General features: G+C 43.2%; 1 protein-coding gene across 1 annotated transcript in view; it reads right to left on the bottom strand.

The window, feature by feature from the left end:
• LOC133458787 (complement factor H-like) overlaps positions 1-15298 on the bottom strand; it is a 32555-nt gene extending 17257 nt beyond the window's left edge. Inside the window, exons 1-9 of the mRNA XM_061738987.1 lie at positions 15177-15298; positions 14949-15040; positions 14746-14809; positions 14495-14677; positions 11988-12170; positions 11674-11868; positions 11363-11542; positions 9196-9363; positions 8348-8355 (exon numbers count right to left, since the gene is read on the bottom strand). Coding sequence (XP_061594971.1) covers positions 8348-8355; positions 9196-9363; positions 11363-11542; positions 11674-11868; positions 11988-12170; positions 14495-14677; positions 14746-14809; positions 14949-15040; positions 15177-15246 — 1143 coding nt within the window. The 5' untranslated portion in view covers positions 15247-15298. The remainder of the gene's footprint in view (positions 1-8347; positions 8356-9195; positions 9364-11362; positions 11543-11673; positions 11869-11987; positions 12171-14494; positions 14678-14745; positions 14810-14948; positions 15041-15176) is intronic.
• Positions 15299-15504: the final 206 nt, after the last annotated feature.

The raw sequence follows: 15504 nt of genomic DNA, 5'->3' as shown, positions 1-15504 counted from the left end.
AGGTTCTGCGTCACACCAACGCAGAGCACACGCCGTCGCCGTGAACCCTTCGGACTTCTCCGTCACTCCATTTCGACGCGGTGCAGTACCCCCTGCGACCGCTAGTTAGCGATCTTTTTCTGAATGGTTTATCCGACTTTTTCCGGTCACAGTGAATCAAAGAGATAAGGACAACTATTGTGCAAAAAACCCAAACAAAAAAAATCACACAAACTAAGAAAAGAGCCCTGAAAGTTCACGACTGCTTCCGGAAACCGGAAATGCGTTGCTTCCAAGTGAACCAATTACAGCCCTCTCCGTCTGCGTGTGGTCTGCGTCGCCTCGGCGCGTAGTTACAATTTTCGGGAGGTGCACGTCAGTGACGGCGCAGGTGACGGCGTGTGGTCTGCGTCGACCCAAACCACACGCCGTAGGCACGGCGCCATTTTGACGCAGAACCATATTTCAGCCTTAAAGGGAAAGTTCAGTTTTTTACAACCTGGACCTTATTTCTGGCATTTTTTATGGTCGTATACTCACCCAGAAAAGTTTGGTGTCATTTGGAGTCCTTCGGAAGATATTAGGAGTTTTTTGCGAGCCGCTTATCCATATAATGGTAGCGAATGGGGGCACAGCGGGACACAGACGATGCAGCGTCTAAATAACACATTATTGCTGCGAAACTCGTTCATTTCTTTTATGAATCACTAGATCTGCTTCTTGGCATCTTCCATGACCTGTTGTCTACATCCGGGGCTGTGTGTAACAAGGAAATCAGTTTGTAAACAAGACCTGTGACCTGCATGACGTCATCTCTGTGCGCGCATCCCAGACACAGCTCCGTGTACAGCTGGAGTTCGCTACTGTTAGTTTACTGTTAGTTATTTGAAACATGTCTGAATATTTGTCAAATTCTGAGGTTGTGGACGACGACTTTGAATATGATGGACGTCCTTACCGTTTTGAGCCAGAGTATACGGCTGAAGAGTCTAGCTGTACCTGTCCGGGATGCGCGCACAGAGAAAAAACGGAACTTTCCCTTTAATGCGTCTCAGTTAAGGAAAACGGCTTCAAGTACAGAAACAATTCAAATTTACAAACTCAAAACAAGGTACAAAAAGAGGAACGTGGTGCAAATGAAAAAACGTGCTGCAAAAAACAAAGACAAATGCAGCATCATCAAAGGTGCTGCAAATAGAGAAACGATGCAAAGCACAAAACGATATAAAACAAGAAACCATCTTCAAAAGAAAAACGCTTCATAACCGGTTACCAAACCTGCAGGGGGCGCTCTCAGCGTAACAGCTCAATGGACAGACACACAGGATGTAGAGAGAGACCGAACAGCTGACTGTAACATTAAAATATAATAAAGAAATGTCTCGTAATGTACAGCGTTGTACAATGATATAAACCACATTATATCACATTACCGTTCCCGCTGTATGTTTGTGGGCTTTTTAATAATTACGATGTAATGGTGAAAATACTTTGGGTGGGGGGGATACATTTTGTCCCCACCGAGGATACAAATAATTCAGCAGAGGGTAGGACGTGTAAACCAGAGGGGGGGCAAATCCCCACCATCCCTACCGGCAAATCGCACCCTGCATCCATCCATTCATTATCTATACTCGCTTTTATCCTTTGCAGGGTCACGGGGGTCCGCTGGAGCCTATCTCAGCTCGTATTCAGGCGAGAGGCAGGGCTACATCCTGGACAGGTCGCCAGTCTATCGCAGAATCTTGTAGTCATATCAGCTTTTTCTACAGTGTATTGAGGTCTTGGCTTTAAAAAGACCAATGAAAGATAATAAATGATACCCTTCTGTGTGAGAAACATTTGCTTTATTGCAGTTGGAGGGCGGGGGGAGGGCGGGGGTTGCAGTTCCCCGCCCTCCAAAAGTTCACCAGGTGCAGCGTTATAGAGGCGTTAACCAAGATAACCTTGTAAAAATTAAAACCAATGCACATTTGGTACCAATTACAGACCGAAAAATTAGATGCGGACTACTAAATATACGATCATTAAGCTCTAAGTCTCTGTTAGTAAATGATATAATTACAGAGAGCAGGAGTGATATTTTCTGCTTAACAGAAACATGGTTACAGGAGGAAGAGTATGTTAGTTTGAATGAATCAACTCCGCCCGGCTACTTTAATCATCACATTCCTAGAAGCACGGGCCGAGGCGGAGGAGTCGCAGCAATTTATAACTCCGGTCTCCAAACAAAAATTGAACCCAAGTGCAACTATAATACATTTGAAAGCCTCATGCTTGGTCTGAAATTTCCGAGCCGGAAATCAGAGAAGCCAGTTGTGTTAGTGGTAGTGTACCGGCCCCCTGCTGGTGCGTATCTGGAGTTTTTGTCTGAATTTTCCGATTTCCTTTCTGGATTATTGATCAGCACAGATAAATTCATCATAGTGGGTGATTTTAACATTCATATGGATGTTGAAAGCGATAATCTTAAATTAGCCTTCGATTCTCTTCTAGAATCAATGGGTATCTCACAAAAAGTGGATAAACCGACGCACTGTTTTAATCATACTCTCGATCTCGTTCTCACCTACGGTGTTGAAACTGATGGTCTGTTGGTGTCACCTGTAAACTCCCTTTTATCCGACCATTACTTAATAACGTTTGAATTTAATTTTGTTGATGTTGAAGTGCAAAATAGGAGGTATTATTTTAGCAGATGTTTGTCTGATGAAGTTATTGTTAAATTTAGGGAGGCCATTGCTTATCTTACGACAGTGCGAAATAGTGATGTAGTCGAGGCCAGTGACCTGGGTTCTACCTCTGCAGATGCTGATTTCCTTGCTAGTAACACTGCTGATTTGTTGCATTCAGCTTTAGATGAAGTTGCTCCTTTGAAAAGGAGGGTTTCTAGCCACAGGAGCTTAACTCCCTGGTACAATTCAGATATCCGCATGTTGAAACAAAACGTGCGTAAAATGGAAAGGAAGTGGTACTCTTGTAGGTCTGTAGACTCTCATCGTGAATGGAAAGATATTCTAATAGTATATAAAAAAGCCATTCGCAAAGCCAGAACAGCTTATTATTCAACGCTGATAGAGGATAACAAAAGTAACCCACGTTTTCTGTTCAGCACTGTAGCCAGGCTGACAAAGAGTCACAACTCTGTTGAGCCGTGCATTCCTGCAGCTCTCAGTAGTGAGGACTTTATGGGCTTCTTCAACAGTAAAATCGCGAGAATTAGAGAAGAAATCAACCAGCCGGTTGTAGGTGTTTCTTCAGCTTTAGCGACTTCCCTAGGCTCTGACTTGTCTCTAGACTGTTTTGATCCTATAGACCTCCCTGAGCTGACTTCACTCGTTAATAGAGCTAAGTCAACCACATGTATGTTAGACCCCATCCCGACTCGTCTATTCAAACATGTTTTTTCTCTTATTGGTACGACAATACTGGACCAAATTAACCTATCCCTAAGTTTAGGATATGTACCACAGGTTTTCAAAGTCGCAGTAATTAAACCTTTACTTAAAAAACCTTCTCTTGACCCAGACACCTTAGCTAATTATAGACCAATTTCCAACCTTCCATTTGTGTCTAAAATTCTGGAAAAGGCAGTTTCAAGCCAGTTATGTGACTATTTGTATAGAAATGATCTGTTTGAAGTCTTTCAGTCAGGGTTCAGAATGCATCATAGCACAGAGACAGCACTTGTTCGAGTCACGAATGACCTCCTTATGGCCTCAGATAAGGGATTAGTGTCCATACTGGTTCTACTGGACCTCAGTGCTGCTTTTGACACTATAGATCATGGCATTTTACTGCACAGGTTAGAGCATGTTGTTGGGATTAAAGGGACAGCTCTATGTTGGTTTAAATCATATCTATCTGACAGGTTCCAGTTTGTTCATGTACATGAGGTTTCTTCAGAACAGTCAAGGGTCTGTTATGGTGTTCCGCAGGGTTCAGTGCTAGGGCCAATCTTGTTCAGTTTATACATGCAGCCGTTGGGAAGTATAATCCAGAATCACGGCATACACTTTCATTGTTATGCTGATGATACGCAGCTCTATTTGTCTATGAAGCCGGATGAAACAGAACCGTTAGTTAAACTTCAGGCATGTCTTAGGGACATCAAGGACTGGATGTCCAGAAATTTCCTGCTTCTAAATTCAGATAAAACAGAGGTTATCATTCTTGGTCCAGAGCATCTTAGGAAGGGATTAGATGGTGTTGCGATGGCTTCCAGTGCAACTGTGAGAAATCTTGGTGTTATTTTCGATCAGGATTTGTCGTTTAAACCATATGTCAATCAGGTTTGTAAAATAGCCTTTTTCCATCTCCGTAATATTGCAAAGATTAGGAAAATCCTCTCACAGAGTGATGCAGAAAAACTAGTTCATGCGTTTGTATCTTCTAGACTAGATTACTGTAATGTGTTGTTAGCAGGATGTCCAAGTAATTTGCTGAATAGGCTCCAGCTGATCCAAAATGCAGCAGCACGAGTACTGACAGGAATTAGCAGGAGAGACCACGTCTCTCCAGTGTTAGCGTCGCTCCATTGGTTACCCGTAAAATTCAGAATCCAATTTAAAATTTTATTACTTGCGTATAAAGCCCAAAACGGCTTAGCTCCGCATTATTTGCAAGACCTGATAGTGCCTTATGTTCCTGTCAGAGCTCTCCGTTCTCAGAGTGCAGGTTTACTCGTAGTTCCTAGAGTATCTAAATGTAGATTTGGAGGGCGGGCGTTCTGCTATCAGGCACCATTACTTTGGAACCAACTTCCAATCTGGGTTAAGGAGGCTGACTCCACCTCCACCTTTAAAACTAAACTTAAAACCTTTCTGTTTAGTAAAGCCTATAGTTAGTGTTTAGTAAACCTCTAGCTGGTGTTGGTAAATCTCTAGGTAGTGTAAACTTTAGTGTGTCAGAGTCGCTCCTGTAGTTTCTTGTGCTGGCCCCCCCTTCTCCTCCCTTTTCTCTCTTTTGTCCATGTTGCAGCATCCTTTGCCGGACACCGGAACCTGCAGGTGGTCGTGGGTGGCTTGTAGCTTGCATTACGGAGCACAAGTCTTTCCCTGACCCTGCACCCCAACCTGGGACTTGCTGATTGGGCTGGAGCTTCGGGAGCTGTGTGCTGGCCTGCGGTCCCCACCCCTGGTCATCCCGTTGCTGCCCCCCCCTTCTCCTCCCTTTTCTCTCTTTTGTCCTGCAGGTGGCCATGGGTGGCTTGTAGCTTGCATTACGGAGCACAAGTCTTTTCCTGACCCTGCACCCCAACCTGGGACTTGCTGATTGGGCCGGAGCTTCGGGAGCTGTGTGCTGGCCTGCGGTCCCCACCCCCGGTCATCCCGTTGCTGCTTCCACCTGCCTGCTGTGCTGTTGCCGTCCCTGACCCACCAGTCTGGCCCTCGGCAGGAGGGTCCCCCCTGATGAGCCTGGTCCTGCTCAAGGTTTCTTCCCTCCTAAAGGGGAGTTTTTCCTTGCCACTGTTTGGCTTAAGGTTTTTCTCCCACTAGGGGAGTTTTTTACCTGCCATTGTTTATGTAATATCTGCTCGGGGGTCATGTTCTGGGTATGGGTCTCTGTAAAGCGTCTAGAGACAACTCTGTTGTATTAGACGCTATATAAATAAAATTGAATTGAATTGAATTTATCATGAAGCTGACATGACAATATTTCACCACATGGAGGATGTTTATTTTGGGGTAATGAGCTTATGCCACATGGAGTTTTTCTTAATGATCTAAAAGTTCACTTTTAGCCTCAGTTAACCAGAGTAGCTTCTCAAAGTATTTGATAAATCCGATTAAAAAAAAGCAACATCAATAACCAGCAAAAAGCCACATTAACAACATTACATAGATAAATACAAGACAATGTAAAAAAATCGTTATCAATTGGAATCGGAAGATCACCTTCTCCTCTCTGTGGCATTTAGATCTCTAATGGCACAAATTATTATTATGGTTATTCATTATTGTGATTATTATTTACATTATTAATTAATTCATTATTTATATAACTCATATATAATTCATATAAATCAGTTCCGTATAAATCAAATTGGTGACGAAATCAGATGAATCTGGAATAGCAAGTTAAAGGAGCATGAGACTCTCTAGCGCCACCCTTCACCACGACGGCCGTTGGGGGTACTGCAGCCAACAGTGAAGCCGGCACGGGAGAACGGGGAGAACGCACATGCAGCGTCATGTAACGTCACATCCGCAGCCCAGCACGGGAAATTTGGGCCCGAATTGCAGCACATTTTGCAGCACACAGCCTGTTCAAGGCAACGGAGAGATACACTAGAGCAGTGATTCTTAACCATAGGGCCGCGGGCCACACTTGGGCCGCGAGCGCCATCTAGTGGGCCGCCAAAAAAAATTCAGTTTTGTACGTGTGGGCCGCGAGGGCCGCGGGACTGCATAGCAACTCCCAACCAAATGAGGAGAAGACACTCAGCTAGCTGTACGTGTAATAGTAAGAGAAATGGTGTGTCTTTACAGAGAAAATCCTTCATTTTGCACAGAGTAGGTTTAGATCCGCCAGGATTAGGGATCGATTACTTGGGTCTGCGCCCAGAGCGAGCGAGTCCGGCGTGCTTATTTATCCCGGCGCGTCCCCGCGGCCGGGGAGGTCGGCTGAGGCTGCCGCTCGGGCGGTGGGCTCCGTCGTTACTGCTGAAGGATGGTAGATGTAGATGCGTGGGCTGTCGTGTCTGCTGGACTGGACTGTTCGGGCTTTCGAAAAAGCATCGGAAAGTAACTGCTGCAGCGCGACCAGAGAGCTGCGGTGCGGGCTGTGCCCGTCGCAGCTGATCAGGCTCGGATGAACCCGACACACTGAGTCCTGACAACTTATTAATGTAAATAACTTAAAGTAAAATCAAACTAAGTTTTGTCCTCGCTGTATTTTTAAATATGCAACCCAGAATGGACAAATTCATCCTGTTCAGTCTTCCCACTGGGACAAAACCAGTGTCTCATACGTTCAGGGACCGAGGCGTTCAAAGTGCGAAAGTGAAACGCCACTGAAACAAAACACAAAGTTTTTTATCAAACATATCCACTCAAGTCTGAACTGAAGTCACAGAAAAATAAACTGACCATCTTAAAACACCCATGTTTGAGTCCACATACAGCTGTGAAGCAGATTTCTCCACAGTGAACATAATTAAAACTAAATTTCGTTTCAGGCTCATCAATGAGCACCTCCACATGCATATGAGAACCTGACACCATCCAGCCCAGATTTAAAGTCCTGACAGGAGAAGTTAGAGCTCAGTTCTCTCACTGAACGACAGAAAGTGGGGGCATAAGATTAAGGGGAAGAAAGAAAAACTGCAAAACTGTTAAATTGTTAAGATGTGTTTATATTAATTTAGTATAAAAATGTGTTGAGACAATTAACAAAGAAAAGGGGAAATTTAAACTGCTGGTAGAGAAATAAAATAAGATAGCATTTGAAAAATAAAATAAAATGTATTTTATTTTTAAGAGAAAAAAATATGTTTAATTCAAGTTAAACATGTTAATTGGCAAATATGTACTTTTTTTAATATAACAGTCAGATGCAGATGTTGATACAACTATGAGGCTACTTGAATATATACACACACACACATATATATATATATATATAATGATGTTCTGGACCTTCGCTTGAGTAAATTTTCTCTAAATGGACCTCTTAAAGTTTTAGTTGAATACCCCTGCTATACAGTGTTTATATTTAATGGGCCCCGGGCCACTCTGTACTGAAAAAATTGGGCCCCAAGGTCAGAAAGGTTAAGAACCCCTGCACTAGAGGGCTCATTCTTTTGGGTTTGGAACGCTTCATCTGACATTATTACTAGAAAACTTAAAACGTATACGAATTTTTTTCATAAATCCTGCCTCAATCCTGCCTCAAGCTCCTTTAATCAATAACCATCTTATTAAAAACAAACGAAAGAATAGCGTTCCTGTCTATTGAAAAATACATAGGCTACATGTACTGGTATCGAATCAAGAGTTTGGAGATACTTTAGATAAGGTCTGCCTTGTTGTCTAATAATCTCAAAGTTCTTCTAGACATGGCAGTGTATCTAACATGGTTTCAGATCATTTCTGATAATTTTTGGGGTTTGTTTTCATCATCCAGCTATTAGCCGGAAGACACCATGGTTGCCGCCATATTGCTGTTGTGTTTACTAGTAACGCGCATCCTATTGGTGCAGCGGGATCACGTGACGGCCGCGCCTCTACCCGCGGACGAAAATCTTACTACGCTCAGAAGAAACTACTACCGTTTCGCGGTGACCGATCACGGGGATTTTTTTTATAATGTAAAGATTGTGTACTCCCCAAAGGTGAGAACGGGATGAAACGATATCGGGGATCACCTTACGACCTACACAGGGAATCCACAGAGAGATGTACAAAAAAAACTCCTTAATCAAAAAGGAACACAATCCCTCCTCACGGGGGAACTAGAAAAATCACCAGGCACACAGCAGCAAGCAAACAACTAAACAAACAAAACGAACTCGCCCGAGCTACTGGCAGCTACCCCGAGCTAACTTCTGCCATAGATGAGCTGACGAGCTGCAGCAGAGCGCTCCACCAGAGTGCGCCACACGCTGCGCCGACTCTGCGCTCCCAGTGCGACCGGGCCGCAGAGGAAAGCCCAGCTGACCAACAGAGTGCACCCATAGACATATATAAAGGCTAGATGACTCGCCCGCGCTGCTGCCAATGCAGAGCGACGTCGTCACACGGCGGCCATCTTGCCACAGGAGAGCTCGGTCACTCACACACTAACATTGTGTTTAATGGTGCATGTACTGATTAAACAACCTTTACTTGCTCAATTCTCAACAGATTTTCAAACAGTTTGGTTTGTTATGAACGTCAGAGATGTAGTTATGACACTGCATACTTGTGAACAATTATAAACATCTAAAAATGTACTTTTGTATGAAAATAACAAGAAACAGATAGCTATGACATGGTATTTATATTAAATCAATATTTCTATAGTATTCTTAGTAATATTTATATTTACATTATAACATATATATACATATATTATTACCTTATAACATGTATATATATATATATATATACACAGCATGTGTTGTGCAGCATGTTAACAGACATGAGCTCTTTCAAATGGTGCCTCTTCCAAACACATCACAGCTGAACTGTTACTGACTTTTCAAGTGTACCTGTTATTTTTCAATGTTCTCACCTGAACAGCTCTCAAGCCCAGTCCAGGAACCTTCATCACAAGTGAGAGTAAATGCTCTGTCATCACCGTTGATGCATGTGTAGCGGAGATAGTCACCGCTGCTGTACACGTTCCTGTTATTCCAGGTAACGCGTGCATTTTCAAGGTCAGGTCTTGAGCACCATGTTCCTGCAAAAGAAAGAAAAATATACATTTAAAATTAAAATAAGGTAAGATCATTGCCAGAGATAAAACTTGCTTCCAGTTTTTTTTGTGCATCGCCTTCATTGATGGGATTAGTTTTTATCAGTAATTTAACCCAAAAAAAGTATTTACATTGATAATAAATACAATGGGATATAAGATTAAAACATTCAGACTGTTGCCCACAAAGTTGCTCTTTTTTTATTATTCTTTTCACTTAAAATCATTTCATGAGAAGTAAAAAATATTTTTTCCAACTGTATGGTAAACTAATCAGAACATTTCACAAAAGTGTCGCATTGCAGTATTCTCAAAAAATATTTTCTTGTTGTTATCGTTCATTTTTTATTCTATTCTTTTGATTGTTTTGTTTCTTCACTGACGGACAGAGCTGCATCCTGATTTGTCATATACTAGAACGATGTTTGATGTTTATGATATTCCTCACGACTATTTCTTATACTACATTGACTAGCAATCATAATAAGAAATTAAAGCTGCAAGCAGCAATGAACAGGCCCTCGCACCCTTGTGCACGTTCAGTCGTGCTGCAGTGGAAGCGCTTGTATGACTCGCATGTAGATGTCTTCAGGCCTGGACATTTAGCGGATGAAACCACTCACGACTCTCTATATCAAACTATTCAAAAGTTATAGGAGAAAATAGGGACTATCAGATATCGACCAATCAGAAGAAGGAGCGGAGCTAATTCAGGCCAATCAAGGTGAAGTACTCAATACCGTGTCCGATGACACCACCCACGAGTCTCTTTGCCAAACCATTAAAAAGTTATGCCAGAAAATAGGAACTATCAGATATCGACCAATCAGATGAACGGGTGGGGCTAATTTGCACCAATTAAGGTGAAGGAGTCAAAACCAAGTCCAATGACACCACCCACGAATCTGTATTTCATACCAATTAGAAGTTATGGCAGAAAATATGATCTATCAAATATCGACCAAATAGAAGAATGGCTAATTCATGCCAATGAAGGTCAAGTACTCAAAACAGAGTCAGATGACACCACCCACGACTCTCTTTGCCAAACCATTCAAAAGTTATGCCAGAAAATAGGAACTATCAGATATTGACCAATCAGAAGAAGGGGCGGGGCTAATTTGCACCAATTATGTTCAAGGACTCAAAACCGAGTCCGATGACACCACTCACGAGACTTTATGTCAAACCATTCAAAAGTTATGGCAGAAAGTAGGAACTATCAAATTGACCAATCAGATGAAGGGGGGCGCGCTTTTTGGCATCTATCGTTGCCACGGTAACGCTTTTGACTGAAAAAAGTAATGTGCGTTGTCACAGGATGGAGACGCACATTTTGATGTATAACACACCTGGGTGCACGTTACGATTCGGGCCACATTAACTACCGAAGGAATGGCATAAATTTCGCCAAAATGACACGATTAATTCAAAATGGCCGACTTCCTGTTTGGTTTCGGCCATGGTGCCAAGAGACTTTTCTTTAAGTTACGACATGATACACGTGTGTACCGATTTTTGTGTATGTATGTCAAACCGTATTGTGGGGCTCGAGGCACAAAGTTTTCTAAGGGGCGCTGTTGAGCCATTAGGGCACGCCCATTCATGCAAACCATTAAATATAAAATTTTTCGCCAGGTCTGGCTTGCGTGCAAAATTTTGGGGCACGTTTAGGGGGACAAAAAGGCCCTCATTTCATCGGAAGAAAAACGAGAATGAGAAAAACAAAAATGAGAAATATTCCTACAAATACAATAAGGCCTTCGCACTGTAAGTGCTCGGGCCCTAATTATAATATTGGGTCATCATCTCCCTGATTCTGATTATATTACAAAGGAATCATACATTTACAAGAGCAAATCTCTACTGTACTTATTAAGATGTTAAGAGCTCTTTAAATGTTAAAAGATATGGTCAGAATTTGGTTCGTTCTCATTTTAGGAAATCAGAAGATATTTATAAAAGAATATCAAATTTACAGTACTTTTACAGAGTGGATCTGGTCTCCATCCAGCTCTGGTGCAGGTGGCCGTAGTGGTGCCTCTTGGTTTTTCAAAGCCTGCTCTACATGCATATCGAGCAGTTTCATCTAATTTATTTCGTCCCCAGTGGATCAAATCAAACCAATCCACAGCATTGTCTTGTGGGTCGCTGCATATGACCTCTAGAATGAGAGAGATACTTATTATTAAATCAAAAAGCTGCTCATCAAAGAGCGTTCATTATCCATCATCAATCAATGAACAATAGTTGCAGAAAATGCCTTTCGGATTAAGTCTTCATGTACTTTTATACCTTTGCATACTGGCCTGATACTCCACTCTCCATTACTTTTGCAGGTAACATCTGCTGTGGTTGTTTGGCTGTCCACAATCCAGTGCTTCCGCCCACATTTCACTTGTAACGTGCTCCCAATTAAAAACACATTTTTGTTGGATGGAATATATGTTGTTCCTCTCCCTGTCTGCAATTCCAGTTCACATGTTTTAACTACATTTATTGGAGGGAAAAAAACTGTTAGTTTTCTGTAAAAAGTAAAACTGTACGAGTAAGATCCAATTTTACTTATGATAAAAAAAAAACATTAAAATGAATCTGGCCCTACTTACGTTTACATCCAGGTGTAGGGCTCCAAGTCGCTTTTCCTCCTAATTTTATGCATGTTGGAAATCTTTCATCTGTGCGTTTATAATCGTCGCCGCAATCAAAATTCAGGATTTCATTTTCTTTGTACTCACGAGGGGCATCACGAACGCTCCCGTGTTCAATCACAGGGGTGTCACATGTAATATCTGTAGAAATCACACACGAGAATGAATATTGCTAAAAGAAACCCACCATTCACTCTGTTACACTATACTGTTTGCATTCAGTCAGTGAAAATGATGTGGAGATAGTAATTATGAATGAGAGCAGTTGGACTGAGTCTCTTTCAAGTGAAACAACAAAGCAACACATTTTATGACACCTTGTGGTAATTTTTGCATTAGAACCTGGATTTAAATTACCTCTAAATAACAAATTGATCAAAAGTAGATGTCAGCAAGTTTAAAGGTGAAAAATATTTTAAGGCCGCACACGGGCAAAGTTCCGGGGGCGGTCCTCGGAACTGGGCAGACCGGCGAGACAGCTCGGGGGGGCGTCCCCAAGGCCTAGGCCTTGGCGTGGGTCTTGCCGGGGGGCGTGACGGGGACTCTGGAACAGGACGGGACTCTGGAACAGGAGCAGACAGGATGCGGGGAGCCGGAACAGGAGCAGACAGGATGCGGGGAGCCGGCGTCGGGGGGCAGAGGATCCCGTGGTGCTGGCTGCGGGGGAGCCCGGGTCCGAGGTGCCGGCTGCGGGGGTGCCCGGGTCAGAGGCGCCGGCTGCGGGGGTGCCCGGGTCCGAGGCGCCGGCCCCCCCTCAAGGGACAGATCTCAGATGTCCCCAGAGTTCACATCCAGGGCGGGCTGGGGGGGAACACGGGTCCTCGGAGCTGGCTGAGGGGGGTCCGGAACCATCACCGGAGGAGGAACCCGAGCAGGAGCTGAGGCGTCCAGGACCACCGCCGGAGCAGGAACAGGGGGCGATGCGTCCAGGACCAGCGCCGGAGCAGGAACAGGGGGCGATGCGTCCAGGACCAGCGCCGGAACAGGGGACGATGCGTCCAGGACCACCGCTGGAGCAGGAACAGGCTGGGGCTGACGCCGTCGCTTCCCCTGGGGCTGAGAACCCCTGGGCCCGCCTCGAGCCAGGCGTGTTCCCCAGAAGGGGGAAACAGGCTGGGATGCGTCCAGGACCACCTCGGGAACAGGAAGAGGTGCGTCCACTGGGCCCCCACCGGAACAGGCTGGGGCTGGCGCTGACGCCGTCGTAGCCTCCCCTGAGCCTGCAGGCTCCTGGGCCCACCCAGAGCCAGGCGTGTTCCCCAAAAGGGGTCCCAATACTCCCCCTCCTCGGCCCGGCGCAAAAACTCCCTTAACAAGAGGCGCTCTCCCGCTGGGTCCATTGGGGTCGGTCCGTTCTGTTAAGGTTTGGTTTTCTAAAGACCCAAATGCAGGAGAGAGAGGGAGGCCAGAGTTCTCAAAAACAAAAGGTTTAATCCACAAAAGGCAAAAAACAAGGCGCTGCAGAGCAGGATCGAAAAAACACAAAACTCACAGGGATCAAGGACCAGGAGCACATGGAGGGAAGAACCAGTACGGACCGACAGGGAACCAAGGAATGACAAGACAAGATATACTGAGGGGATAACGAGACATGACGAGACACAGGTGCAGACACAATCAGGGCAGATGGGACACAGGCGGGGCAAGACAGAAACTGAAAGTCAAACTGAGGGAAGTGTCAAACCCTGACAGCATGGGCATTTTCCCCAAAACATATTTCTGTATCAAATTACAGCTTTTATATGTTCATACACTTAAACCTCTGTTGGGAACTTTACATATCCTACATGATTATCTTTGAAACCTTACATTTCTGATGATTTCCCTTTTTAACTGTAAGTTCTATGAGGAAATTATTATTTATTTTTTTAAACCTAACCCCACCCATCTGTACTTTTGAACTCTGCCCCTGATCTCTTTGGAGGCCTGCTTGTTATTTATCATATTCTTTGTTCTTTGGTGTTGAACACTCTGGGGCCTTCAGGCACGATGTGAGTTTTGAATGTTGGATCAAATTTAGAGTTTTCAAAGTAAAATCTGTAAAGTCCTGAAACACATCACTTAATATTACAGGTCGTGATGAAACAAAATAGTAGAAAAAGAAATGAAAACTGAATGAGATTAAATACTCCAAGGAGGGAATTACAATTTTCTTTTTCAAAGCATTGTATTACATTACATACAATTATAGTTTTCATTGGGTTTAAACCCTTCTTAAATGTTTTTCATGTTCGTATCTTCATATTTGGGAACTCTTTGTTTAGATCAGGGAAACAAATGTGAGGGTGGATCATTTACTCTGAACAAAAAGTTTTCAAGAGTTTGACCGTTTAAATTTTTTAAGATGTTATATGGGTGCAATAAATGTTTGGTTGAGGTTTTACATAGTTACAGGGTTGAACTTTGTGTAAAGAAATCTCCAAATGTCGCTGTTGTATGCTTGCATCATTGACAACCTTATGTACCTTTGCAATCTGGAACTTCGCCACTCCACTCTCCATTTTCATTGCAATAAATCTCATTTGCTCCATCTAAGATTTGATTGCTGGACTTGCAAGAAAATCGAATTACGTTGCCAAAGGATGCTTCTTCATGATCCCCGATCACCTGGACTTTATTGCTCGGGTGAATGAGCGGACATCTTTGGGCTGTGAACACAAATATTGAAAAAGATAACCAAAATGTTGAGATGTATGCCAGGAGATAACACTTTTACTCAATGATGAAAACAGTACTGCGTTAGATTTCTCCCTCTCTGTGTGGTAGTTGAGAGTTAGTGGCTTGATTTAACTCATACCAGATGAGACAGGATTTTTGCAATTATAAGCAAGTTTAAAACTGTGAACATACATTTAATAATAGTGTCAGGTGCTTCATTTAATCCACAGTGGTGATTAAGTATCATTTATAAACTAGCACTTGTTTTCCATTAGGATATTCAGAATCCAGAACAGTTGTGTCAAACTTTGAATCATAGTCACTACTTTCTCTAAACTGTTGACGAGTGCATTCTGTGGGACAGCAAAACACAGAAATGGAACAAATGAATGCACATCACTTTGTGTTTCTATGTAATAAACACACAAATAAAGCAATAAGTTTAAGAGAACGTGCTCCATAAGGATAGATATAATAACTCTGACTCACTCTGACATTTCACGAAGCTTAGTGTCTGTATCCACAAGAGCAGAACGCAGGTTTTAGTTCCCATTTGCATTTTATCTTCATTACACTAAAGCACCAAACAGAAGAGGAGGTGAACGACTGACGCACTATTATACACAGAAGGAGCTGTGGATTTCACAGGAAAAAAAAGAAGAAAAAAAACAGAGGGAGATTGTGCAACGATTACACAAGTTTGTGCAGCCACCGATCCTGGGCTCACAGATGTAAATAAAAAAGTGACCACACAAAGTACCTCATATGGTACAATTAAACCTCATTCAACAAGACAAAAAGCAAAGAAACAATAATA

The sequence above is a fragment of the Cololabis saira genome, chromosome 13 (genome assembly GCF_033807715.1).
Source record: "Cololabis saira isolate AMF1-May2022 chromosome 13, fColSai1.1, whole genome shotgun sequence".
Classification (NCBI taxonomy): Eukaryota; Metazoa; Chordata; class Actinopteri; order Beloniformes; family Belonidae; genus Cololabis; species Cololabis saira.
This window is presented reverse-complemented; position numbering and strand designations above follow the sequence as displayed.